This window comes from Stegodyphus dumicola, chromosome 1 (genome assembly GCF_044657685.1).
Source record: "Stegodyphus dumicola isolate Sdum_Otavi_A_Nest chromosome 1, ASM4465768v1".
NCBI lineage: Eukaryota > Metazoa > Arthropoda > Arachnida > Araneae > Eresidae > Stegodyphus > Stegodyphus dumicola.
Window position 1 is genome coordinate 250,390,896 of NC_140768.1, and position 13,610 is coordinate 250,404,505.

General features: G+C 32.1%; 1 protein-coding gene across 5 annotated transcripts in view; it reads right to left on the minus strand.

Moving 5' to 3' along the window:
- LOC118188936 (uncharacterized) overlaps positions 1-13,610 on the minus strand; it is a 101,150-nt gene that overhangs the window by 82,009 nt on the left and 5,531 nt on the right. For 2 of the 5 annotated variants that reach the window (XM_035359462.2, XM_035359461.2), the window contains exon 2: positions 5,045-6,643. The exons of 2 other annotated variants lie outside the window; for them this stretch is intronic. In XM_035359462.2, the coding sequence (XP_035215353.2) occupies positions 5,338-6,624 (1,287 nt within the window). In that variant the 5' untranslated portion in view covers positions 6,625-6,643 and the 3' untranslated portion in view covers positions 5,045-5,337. Of the gene's footprint in view, positions 1-5,044; positions 6,644-9,512; positions 9,848-13,610 lie in introns of those variants that run through there. One more of the 5 variants, XM_035359463.2, reaches the window with a different exon arrangement.

Sequence of the window (13,610 nt, forward strand, 5' to 3'; positions counted from 1 at the left end):
TGAGCCTATAAATCATTGAATTTGTTAATAAAAAAAATCGTTAAAGTTTTACAAAATATGAAACCGTTAATAAAACAAATTCCAAATTTCAAATTTGGACTTTTAAATGCCCATAGTCACAGTAGGATTACGTCATTCGTAATTCGATGACTCTATGTACCGTTGTTTTATCACAATGCGAGAAATATACATACATTTATGCAGATTTTTCATTACTTAACTTCTTCAAATATAATGCAGAGCTCTAACATTTGGTGGCAACAGTTTGAAAAGTGAAACGGACATTTATAGTGATTCAACGCAAAATCGCAAAACGAAAACATTAGTCGCTCAGGAACAAAGCTCCTTTGGACAAAAACATAACAGTGTAGCTTTCTTTAAGACTTTGTTTTACATGACGTCAGAAAAGCTTCTCGTTATTTCTATGAAGTAGTACTTTATGACCATCAATAATGCCACATAATTTTAATTCCTCTATAATAGCAAATAAATGGAAAACAGGAACTAAAAGTAGCTGGAATACTAAAAATTTGCTGAAATATGATTACTGAGGGAATAATATCTGAATTTCAACAATAGTTGTATAAAAGTAAAGTGATTGGTACATAATGCTTCTCTAATCACCTATGAGGGGTTAATTAATTGAATTAACAAATGAAATCATATTTTACACTGCGATATTATTTAATGATGCTATTAACCAAAAGGGGCTTTTTTCCTGAAGGACTATTGTTTTCATTTTGCGATTTTGCGTTGGTTCAGTATAAATGTCCGTTTCACTTTTCAAACTGTTGCAAACAAATGTTAGAGTCCTGCGTTATATTTGAAGGAAAAAAATAATGAAAAATTTGCTTAAATGTATGGATATTTCTCGCACTATGATAAAACAACGGTACATGGAGCCATCGAATTCTGAATGACGTAATCCTAAATTTGCCCAAATTTGAAATTTGGAATTTGTTTTATTATCGATTTCATATTTTGTAAATCTTTAATGAATTTTTGATTAACAAACTCAAGGAAGAATGGATTTCAAAGCGAGCAATGGCAACGTTGTACAGAAAAAACATTTTTTTATCTCCAGCGCGTGAGACTGCGTATCGGAAATTCTAAAGATATGTTTGATTTAAAACTATTTTGCGATATTGCTCTTGAACTGAATCTTATGATTTAAGTGCGAAGAATTTTGTGCTAAATTTAAAGTGTTATATTTTTATATTATTGTGCTATATTAAAGGTAACAGAAAAAATGTTAATAAACGCTCTTTTGGGCTAATTTAAACTCTGAATCCTTTCAGATTTTTATTTTTTTCTCTTCACTTTCAAATTTTTTTTGAAAAATTTTATTTACCTGAAAAAAAGTGCGCTTGAATTTTACATTTAAGAATATAAGCATTTCAAAAAAGCAATGGAAAGATATTTAAAACACTCTTCCTAAAAATACTTTCATCAAAAACAACATGCGTTTTGATAACCAAGAAATAAATGCTTATTTTTGAAAGTAAAGTAATGCTTAATTAGCTTAGCAATTCTTTTTCCTTCGACTTGTTTTTCCTATGTTTTTCAATTATATTTTTGTTCACAAAATATAAATCTCAGTTATAAAAATTTAGTAACGAGTAAATTTCAGTTACGCTTAATAATACAAAAGAATCAAAATATAATAAGTTAACAATGCTAATAAGAAATGGCTGTTTAAAATTCATTCCTGTTTTTTTTTTCACTCTAAATTTTGCACTTTTGCACTTTGATTTATTAGGAGGCAAGAAAAGTAAACTTTAAATGAAGTGCAGTATGAAATTTACTGCAGAGGTTAAACCAACAATGAAGACACAGATCAAGTGCATAATAAAACCTCACGTTATAATTTATATCAATTAAAATGTTTAAGAGTAAATTTTTAATTTTCAGGTTATAATTTATATCAATTAAACTGTTTAAGAGTCAATTTCATTTAAGATCGTAAGATTAATATTAGAATAACGCCATTTTTGATTTACCTGTAACGATATTATAACGATAATTATAGCATGGAAAAATCACATAGTCTTTTTAGTGGAACAATTCTCGAATTTAAAACTTGGTTTTTACTAAAATATATTACAATTTCATTTATTAAATTTGTTTTCATTGCAGGATTAAAATTCTCGAAAGCATTTTCATTTTATAGAATCACATGGCAACAATTTTAATTTTGTAACATATACCATTAATATTAATGTTATACCTTACACAAAATGTTTTGCATGATTGACTGCTCCAACATAACTAATCCCTTTATTCCTTAATTTCTTTTATTCATTCAAAAGATAAAGAAATCGTCTGTAGCAAAATGTCTTTCGGTGTTGCTTAATCTATTAATGAAAAGCATGTTCTTTAAAGATTCTGATTAAATTATTTCTCTATAAAGGATATCCATTTACAAAGCACTTTGTTTTTACATCCGCTAAAAGCAAAAAAATTATACCTAAATTACCGGATTTTTTTTTTTTTTTTTTTTGTCAATACTAAATAAAGAGGCATCTTGCCTTTTTTAGAAAACACTGTTTACCAACTGTGATATTTTCATCTGCTTAGTAACATAATAAACAGTTCTCAATTAAGATATTCCTTAACTCTAAAGCAAGAGCTTATACTTGTCAGTTTGAAATATTTGTGACCTAGGTGACTTCAAATCAAAGCTCAAATATTTCATTACTTCCAAGAATCTATCTTTATACATTGCTTCACTAAACAGTTTTGAGCCTCAGGATTTGGACCATAAACTCAAAGGGGAAATTCTTTGGCAGCCAAAACACCACAAGCATATAATGGAGATATAAAAGTGTCTAGGTCAATAAATGACAAGTTCCAATTTAGATTTCTTGACTTTTGACATGCCTCGGCTTCAGTGCATCGCTGTATATTACTAAATGTATATATAGGATGCTACTTACGGTACTTGCGTTTTTATGGATTACTTTTCTCTTAGGAAATTTCCTTTTGAAACGGTATAGAATCATCTTTTGACGATTCGGATTAATTTTTTATAGTTGCCATAATCTAATATTTATCATTTAAAATAGAATAAATTTCTGTGCTAGATTCTTCATGGGAATTAATTTCTAAATCAGAATTTTCATCCTATAATTCTTACAAAACTTTACAAACTTTTTCTAGCTACGATGCGTTATATTAACAGAAAAAAAAATTACAAATAAAAAAAGTGGTCAGATGCTTCGAACAACTGCAAGCGAAATGTAGGTGGAGAAGAGAACAAAGCGGAAGAGAGAAGAATGGAACCCATTTGGGACATTACCACTTTGGAAAAAGAAAGCATCACTTCTATTCCAGTCAGCTTAGGGAGATTTATTTAAATAATAATTAGTATTTTTATTTAAGAATCTTTTTTCTCAGACTAATTTTCACCGACAATTTCTTACCAAAAATGTTAAGAAGCTAGAGCGAGTCTATTCAAATATGAGGTAAAAATAAGTGCTATTTAAAGGAAGGTTTCGGAAGGTGATTTTAGAGCGTGTTATGCTTGCTTGAAAGCCACGTTGCTGTTCTGACTTACTTGTGATTAGATTCTGCTGCGCTGAAAGCTTCTAGCCATTAGCCTAGCACGCCTGCGAAAACGAGGGTTTCTCTCAAACCATTCCGGCGATAACTTTCCGCCAACCCGGTGCGTGTGCCACATTTGTTCCACGAGATCTATTTCAAAATTCTCTCTAAATCAAATTGAACCATCTATTTGTCGCATTTAAGGATGTTGAAATGCGTCACTCTCCCGAGGAGAAACAATTGCTCTGTGTTTCCTAGTCTTATATCTGAAAATTAACAAGGAACATCTCCTGAAGGCACGCATTCAAACAAGTAGTAATTCACATTGCAATGCCAGCTGGCAACGAAATCTTAATGAAGCACATCCCTGTTTCCAGTCTTTTTAAGTGAACTTTGCAGTGTATGATCCTGTTGCAACACCAATCTTACCAATTATCGCTATGATCAATTAGGTTATACATCTCCTTTGTTAAGTTTCGCCGCATTTTGCGGGTTTGAAACACGAAGCTATCAATCTGCCTCGGATCATAACGATATTAGCCACATTTAACCTCCACAAGTGTGTCTCGTTGCTGACGCCAGACGACACTGTTTAAATCAACGAGTATGCCTCGGACGAAACGGTAGAGGGGTTATACGTTTCAAGAAAAAGAAAGAAAAATCAGTTCCTTTAAAACTCGCTAAAAGTAATAATTATATGGCAGCTTGAACATCTTCATGCTTTCATTTTTGAAACCTGGTTCCCAATCATAAATTATCTGACATTTCTGGAATTTGCAAAGAATTTCATATTTACTCCAGTTATCAACAGAAACTCATATCAAAGAGTATTTTTAGAACGAGAGGGAATTATTTATTTAATTTAGAAAAATATTTATTATAATTTCATATTTAATGAAGAAAAATCATTTTTATATATTAACATGGACTTATATTGAAAAGGCTGAGTTCTGCCAATCTAAATCCCTATTATAAATTAATTATTATAAAAATAAGACAGAGAAAAATCATAAATTTTGCATATGCATAAAGCTATTAAAATACAGAATCTATTTAAATCCCATATCAGGAATGTATTAAAAATTTCGTTTAAAACTTTAATAAATGTACAGCAAGTCAAAAAAAGCTATTAAAGATTTTTATCAGCGATGCTAAAGAATGTTATATTTCTTTAAAGAGAATAATAATGCTTATATTATGTTATTTTCATATACATTAATATAAATGTTTTATTTTAGAAAATGAGTCTTGATTGATTTGTTTCTCAAACTTAAATGTGTATTTTACTAACATAATCAAAGACGGTAATAAAAACGATAAACATAATCAAATGTTAGTTTTTGCCTGAAATCTGAAATATATTCTCTAGTCAAAGAAAAGTAAATATTTACAGTTTATCGAAATAAGTTATTATTTCTTTTCCTCACAAGTTAAATCACATTAAAAATAGCTTACAAAATTAAAACCTGAAAAATCATAATTTTTTCACATGCTTAAAATATACCCAATATATTTTTTATTCAAAGAGGCATTCATTCAGCAAGGAATTTTTAGTATTTGTCTACGGTTTATAAAGCTAAACAAGTACATTTATGAAGCTTTCAGAACAATCAAAATCCATACTACATTAATTCCAGCATGACATCCATTTATCTGCAGCATAAAATCAAAATTGAAAATTCAGTCTGATGAACTCTTAAATAAAAAAGTTTTTAATCATAATTTATTGCAATGCGTTTAAATATTCACGAACCCAGTATTTCTTAATTCTATATACAAGTACTTTGCAAGGTTTTAATTTTTTTTTCCTTTCTGTGATGCAGACGTTTCATGTAAACGCGAAACAAACTTTTGAGGAATATAATTAAAAAACGATGTTTCACAAACTCTTTCGAAACGATATATAAGAACATCACTTTCTGGTAAACTTTCATTTGCTTGATCATGAATTTCGCTACCTGTTACATTGAATGGAATAACAGAAGATAAAGTCTGAAGTTTCCATATATAATTTACATCGGGAGGAAGATTTTCCCATAGGTAAGTCTTATGCTCAGGATTTTCTTTATCAGATGTACTTAAATACCTAGAACCATTGCAAACATTAATATGTTTCATTTGAAGCATTGTAAAGCTGTTGTAATTTGTTTCAATACTTTCTATCATTTCTGGCAAAGTATCAAATTTCATAGGGACAATAAAATCCCATATATCCACAACAAGAATGTGCGAAAACTCACCAAGACTTCGATGGGAGCAATCTTGGATTAATTCTGACCAAACAGTGTGCCAGTTAGCATTTTTACTTTCATCCTTATTCCATTGCAGTAGGTTAATTGAGTACCTATCATTAATTAAACTTCCTATAAAATCCACAACTTCTTGAGAAGCATTGTAATTGTAAAAATAAATATGTTTCAAACCTATTATTTCATAATATTTGATAAAAGCTGATACTATTTGTACTGAAGTTAAATTTTCAACGAAAGGTTTCACACATGCTGCTATATTTTTATTAATGTTATCTACATTTCTGCCTTGACTAATTCGTTCAACGTTCATCCATTGAGTAGGAAGAGTATTAATAAGTGACATAAGTGCTACTCGTTGAGGAAGAGCTTCGTTTTCAGTAAAACAGTAAAAGAACTTGGAAGTATGTCCAACAACGTCTGTACAAGAAACATTTACAAGCCGTATTTCATCATCTTGATATTTTATCAAGCACCGTAAGTCTTCAGTGTAAACATCGTTCAATGTGCTAGAACCGATAATATACAGATATGAATCATACTGAAATGAAGAATCGTAGAATGCTGAATACACAGCTATATCTTTTGTGACATTCCTCCAGTAAGGATCGGAATCGGAGCTCATAAAGTCGGCATTGCTAACATCGATCGCAACTATTGAAGTATCAGTGAAGCTGATGAATCTTTTGTCTAGGTCGTAAACCTCATATATCACAAGTCCACACATTACAGTAATAAGTAATAACAGCAAGGTGTTGCATGCGTTTACTAGTTGCTTAGGGGTGCACTCCCATGGGTCCCAAACAGGTTTTCTTGGGATGGTGGTTTTCATTTCTTCATTGGAAGATTCTCTGTAATAAATAAAGGTACTTACTCTTAAAGAAATTAATTAAAGTAAAACAAAGTTGCATTGAAACAAAAAAACTTTACAAACTAAACATTTCAAAGAGTGGATTAACCTTTCGTTTTCTACATTCATACTGTCCATGATAAAAATATTTTCTGAAAAGAAAATTATTTGTGAGAAAAGAAAAAAAAACTTAGTATGAAAATTATTATGATGATGTATTATAATCATGATGAAGATGAGAAGTCTGTAAGATATTAGAATAAATAAATATATATATAATCAAAGTAAAATCTACCGAAACTAAATTTGAAATTTACACTTATTGTTGCTTATAGTTTTGTTGGAACTCATTTCATTCATTTCCAAGTATTTTGATATTAATATTCTGTTGTAGTTGTTTGCTACCTATCTCACTTGCCTGACACCAATTTCAGAACAGACCCACGAAATTAATTGTGGCAAGCAGTGCAAGATTGCGCCTATCGTTGGCAAGAGCCTTGATCACCATACAGCTGACAGTACGACTTTGCTCAGTTCGGCCCCCATACACAATTTCTATGGATAGCATTCCGGCGGAACGCGTTCGAGGGTCTTCCCCCTCTTCTCCTACCATCAACCTCTCGAGAGCACTTTTGGCTTGCAACATATTTAGAATGCCCCCATGCCACACAGGCTGTATAGCCTCACAAACATTCATGAGATCCTTCTCCGAGATTGAAATCAGGGCCCTTCTGTACGGCAGTCAGAGTCATTAATACTCTTAACAACTGCCGTGTAAATTATGTTGTTTTTACGCAAAAACTCAATTATCTAAAAAAATTTGAATAACTGAAAGCAAATTAATAAACTGGATTTCTAAGGCCCAAAAAATGGCATTAATGCACATTTAACTGTGAAGGACTTTGCAGAGTCAATTTGAGCACAGGATGTGTCTCATTTAGGGCAATTCTGTAAATCATTAAACTTCAGGATAAGAGAGGATATTAGGAATGTTCAATAAAGACAAGTGAAAGATGCAATCACATTTCTGTACTAGTAGCACCAAAATCATTACTTTTACCTTTTTAATGTCAAAATCTTTGCTCACAGAAATTTGGTCGTTTATTTGGAAATTTTCTTCCAGTCGTCTTCAAATTTCTCTTACAGAGAATAAGAAATTTTTAAAAAAATATCTTCATCATTACCTCAATTTTTAGTAAATAAACAATCATAATAGTTTTGAACTCTTTCATTTACCTTTAAATGACGTAAAATTTTATTATAGAAAATTGTACAAAAATTTTAATTTCATAATACTATATATAACTGTTATAAACATTGATCTTCGAAAAGTTATTTTTGAAGATATTTTCAGCATTCTCATAGGAAATAAGGATGAATGATTTCAAAAGATTGAAAAAAATAAATCTCGATTTCTCATTCATCGCGCGGATGATAGTACAAGAATACGCCGTTTTCCAAGTGAACAGTTGCTTTCCTTGTATAGCAAGTCATACACAAGATGGTGGTACCTGTATTATGCTTTACGGGGCTTTCATAAGGTCGGCTTGGGGACCGTTAGTTGTGGTAGAACAGACCCTGGAAGCTGCGGGCTATAGGAACATAACTGCGGATTAGTTGCACCTTTACATGGCTTCTGTCTTCCCAACTGGAAATGGAATCTTGTAGCAGGACAACGCTGCATGTCACAAGGCTTTGATTGTGGTTCGAGACGCATCAGGACGAATTCCAATTAATGTCCTGGACACCTAACTCGCCGCGTCTTAATCCGATAAAGCACATTTGGGATGTCATGGAGCAATAGCTCAGAGCTCAGACACAACCATGTCGGAATATCTCGACTTTGCGTTACTGTTGCTTAGACATTTCGTACAACATGTCTCCAGTGATCTAGCAAGAACTTGTGGCATCCATGCCAAGGCGATTTGCAGCTCTTTTGAGGACGAGAGGTCTCCCAACGCGTTAATGATTAGGTGTTCATGTTTTTACTTTTCAGCACACACACACACACACACACATACACACACACACACACATATATATATATATATAATTTAAAGTAAAGTAGAAAGAACAAACGATAAAAGACCTATGTGGTCAAAAATTTTTCGCATTGTGCTGCAAAATTAAGGAAATTAGAAGATAAATTTTAGTGCGCACGCTAAAAAGTTGCTAAAAAACTGTGGCTCCGCGAAAACTTCATCATAAGCAAATTTAGTTGCAATGAATTGTGTTAAAAGATAAATATACAACATTTGAATATTTACAAGTAAAAATTAGCAAAAATAGTAAGCTATATGTTAAACTAATTAAGTATATATAAAACATAGTAAAAGTACTAATCAATTGATTGAGGTGTAAATAAAAATAAAATTATAATTTAAAAATTAAGAAGCGGTAAATGGTTGATTAGTCCAATTCGAAGTTCATTATGGCACGTCAGGGGAAATTTTTTCAATGAATTTCGAACTAAGCCAACTCCATCACGCGTTTTGCTGTACGCGAAACTGAAACTGTACGCGACACATTTTTCAATGAATTAAATAAACTATTTCAAAAACTTTAGTTTCAAATCTCCGTTCCAATTTCTCGACGCGTCCGCTTACATTAACACATTAAAGTGTAAAAAAAATAAATAATGGAAAGGAAATGCCGATGTACAGAGAAAAATAAATAGCGATAGGCTATTAGTCAAAATATGCAAGATCTTATGGGTGGATCTGCGAGCTTAAAGTGTTAATACTTTGTAAAAGTACCCTAAATTACATTTAAATCAAAACTGAAAAGATAATATAATAGACGAATTGAAGCAAGGGTCTTTCCAAGACCTAGAAAAAATCATTTAGAGAAAAAAAATATTAAAAACAGACCTGTATCATTGTTGTCTTCCTAGGTCAACGAGGAAACTCGAAAAGGGTGGGCAAACCCCGAGCCTGCCCACTGCCCTCCAACTCGCCGAATGACGTAGAAAGGGGGGGAACAATGTCACAGGGAAATAGCCAATGTAAAGTGACTGACCGTTGGCAAAAAACCTGACTCATTGCAAAGGGAGGATAAAATATGTTGATAAGTGCGGAAAAGGTTCAAAATGGCGTCTTGTCTTAGTAGTTTGAAGAAAATTTGACGTAAAAGAGAAAATGGCTAATTCAACAAAATATTACCTAAAATGGCCTCTAAAATCACTACAAGTTCCTTTAATGTTTTTGTTCATGACTGGTGTTACCTTGAAGTAAATATACCTTGAACTTTCATTTATAGAAGGTGGAAACCTACTAATATAATTAATGTGTTTCCAGCTAAACTTTGAAATTATAAATAAATAAACATATCTAGTAAATGTTAATTTTATCAAGCTACTAAATTCGTTGCACAGTACTTAAAATATGTCATAGTTCAAATATGCAACAGGTTCAAATTATGATGTAGACATATTTGTAATTGTGTCAGTCATTTTTCTTCGATTAGGTCGATCTCGGTGATAATATAGTTGATTTTAACAGCAATGTCATACTGAAATGCTTAGTTTCCCACTCTTATGTCTTTATATTGTAGTGTTTGTTATACATTTTAGTACGCACTGAAGTGAAAATTTCAAGAGCATTCTGATAACTGAAAGTAGCAGTTTCAGCTACTGATGTTGTAATATAATCTACTTCAGCTTTTTGGAAGTAGTTAAGTAAAAATTAATGGGAATAGATACATGGACATTGCGTTCAAAACATAAATTTGTTCTAAAAAACAGGACTAAAATTATCGAAATATTTATGATACATCAAGATGAAAATTTGATTTTTCGAAGATGGACAGCATTTCTAGAATTAACTAACATTAAGGTAGTTATTAAGAAAATATCAATCGTCTTGTATTAGTAAATTCAAAATTTCTGAAGAATCAGTGAAAATGGGAGGATGTAATGTCTATGTTTGTACTTTGTGAATATACTGAACAGAATTCTTGATTTTCTTAATGCACAAAATAAGACAGGGAACTGTCTTAGCCATTTCTTCTCATTAAAGAATATGAGCAAAAAGAGAATTTCTAATAAAATTGAAATGATAATAGTTCAAGAAGTTCGTTGGAACTTTATGTCTAGGACAGGCATATCAAAAAATTATCTGTAAATGCATTTTTCAATTTATAGTAATTGTTTATATTATAAGTTGTTTAATTATAAGTTGCGTTTCTGTAGTATTTCTTAGACCACATGCATAATATGTTACAGTACTTGCGTAATAATATACTGTAAACGGTTAATGCATAGAAAGCATTAATCCAAAAATAAAACTTGGTTCACCACTTAACAAGAATTTCCTTAAAACTAAATCCTGATTTTTCGGTCCCGTGACATTCGTGTTAACTAGGATTTACTGTAATATTTAAATTGAAATATGAAGGTTTACTAAAAATGTATAAAAAGAAAGCTCGTTACAAGCTTAAAGTAATGCTATTTTAATGGCCTTTTTGAAATCCAACTTCAAAACAGAAATAATTTAGAAACAATATTTTACATTGAATTTAAATTCAACTTAAAAAAATATGATTATTTTTCGGGAAAATTATTAAAACTTTAAGAATTTTTGAATAAAATAAACTAGTTTAAGATGCAGAAACTGACAAAAGAAAATATGCAATTTGAAAATTACGAATTAGTTCAACATTTGATAGAGTTTACCATTAAAGTTTAAAAAAATTAAAACAAAACTGTAATTAAAAAATAAAAGCTACAAATTTAAAAGAATTGCAATTGTGTTGCTCATTCCAATGTAGAGAGTGGTTTTTAAGTCAATACCTACTTTTAATTTAGATTCCCCTAGAAATGAACATCAGCTCTAATTGGCTTGTAATAATTTTGACTGATATGATGTTTACCATTTCTGGCCACTCTCATTTCTTCATCATACGGCTGCCTTCTGCCAGCCGTATGATCAAAAAATGAGGATAGTCTTAGGAAAAAGTGTACAAGTTAGAGGCAAGGGATCGTAACAGTCTTGAATATAATAACCGCGAGGTGATGCAAATGTCGCAGTTTGGATGCTACGAAGAGCCATGGAGTTTGTGCCGTATGGTTATGCTAGGAGGATCGGGGCTGTGTTTTTTTAATGATAATGATGTTTAACATTTATGATTTCAGAGGCTGACGAATAAAAACTGCAAAATTAGCCAGTGTACTCAGTGCAGAAGACTGAGCTAAAATTGCCGCCAGCTATGAAGTTTAGAGGTCAGTGGTGCAAGTGCTGAGATAGTGTAGGCAAGAGCGAGGTACAAATGTAACGCTTAACCCTAAGACAATTAAAAAAAACTGTCATAAGAAATTAATGACAACCGATAGTGTAAAAGATGCAAGTCGTTCTAGAAGACCATCCACTTCAAAATTGGAAGACGATGCGAATGTTGTTAACCACAAATTTGAAACGTAGCCCTTCAAAGTCCACACAACAAGCTGCTAGAGGATCGGGACTGTAACATCACAAGATGATGTCCATTTTAAAAAGTGAATTACATTTACGACTTTGGAAGGCACATTATGTTCATGAACTAGTTGATAAGTACTGCGGCAGGCGAATGGAATTTTGCTGGATTTTGATTGGAGCTGATTATCCCGATTTGTAGTATAATACCTTTGTCGTCGGATGAAGCCATTTTTAATGTGGAAGCTGAATCGTCACAATTGTCATTATTGGTCAGAGTTCGATCCAAACGTAATGGTAGAAAAAATGCAATCACGATCAAAGGTAAAACAATTATGTCTGTGGAATGACATCTACCAGATTCATCGGTCCATATGTGTTACGCGACACCATGAATGATGAACTATATTTGGTGATCCTTCGAACGTACGTATGGCCTGTGATTCAAGAATGGGAAAACGGACGGGAATGGTTCTTCATGCAAGATGGAGTTCCGCCCCACTTCGCGATTCCAGTGAGCACATAGCTTGATGACAATTTCCCCGGCAGATGGATTGGCCACCAGAGACAGATAATGGCCTGCACGCAGCCCTAATCTAATTCTTTGCGACGTCTTCCTTTGGGGATTGTCTTAGGAAAAAGTGTACAAGTTAGAAGCAAGGAATCGTAACAGTCTTGAACATAATAACCGCGAGGTGTTAGCAAAAGTCCCAGTTTGGATGGAGTGGAGTCTGTTCCCAAAAGATTCAGGCAGTGTGTGGAAAATGCGGGTGCATACTTCGAAATGCAGCGTAATATCCAAATGGTACACCTAATAATGTATTAAATTGCCATAAAACTTTGTTCAGTTATTTACTTTCGGCATTATTCATTGTTACAAATAGGTATCGTGTATGCCTAAGAAAATTATAAGTTAAACAATTATGTTTAGCCTTCTAGTTGTAAATCTAAATATCACAAAAAACAAAAATATTCCAATCATTTGCTGATTTCAATATGAGCCTAATGTTATTTTTATTTGATAGAGTTTGACATACTTTGGTAACATAAACTACATTAAAATTTCTAACAGACGTAAAGCGAATGATTGCTGCGTCTGAAACAACTAAACAACTGCAGCGACTTGAAAAGGTTTAAAACAATATTTTTATTTAACAGGACTTCGAAAGATAAACGCACTTCTCGTGCTCACGGAAACAACTACTACATGTGGCGATCCAACTAAAGCAACATTCAAATTTAAACTAAAACGCTGGCTAATAGTCAAAGACTTGCACAATTAAATGTAAATCGAAGTTGGCTCAAAACTCTAACCGGAGTAGCAATATAAATATCGGCAGCAAGTGATGCAAAGCCAAATAATTACAAACTTAGCTGAGATAGCAGAACTAAAGTAACTTGGCATCGAGACGCAGTAACCTTACGATCAAAAACCTCAGCTTAAATACTCTCTAACTCATTTACATTCCTGGTCAGGAAACAAAAGGGAGAAAATAAACAAATGGTTAACGCAAAATAATATTAAATTTACAAAATAAAATAAGTATGATTAGCCTTCTG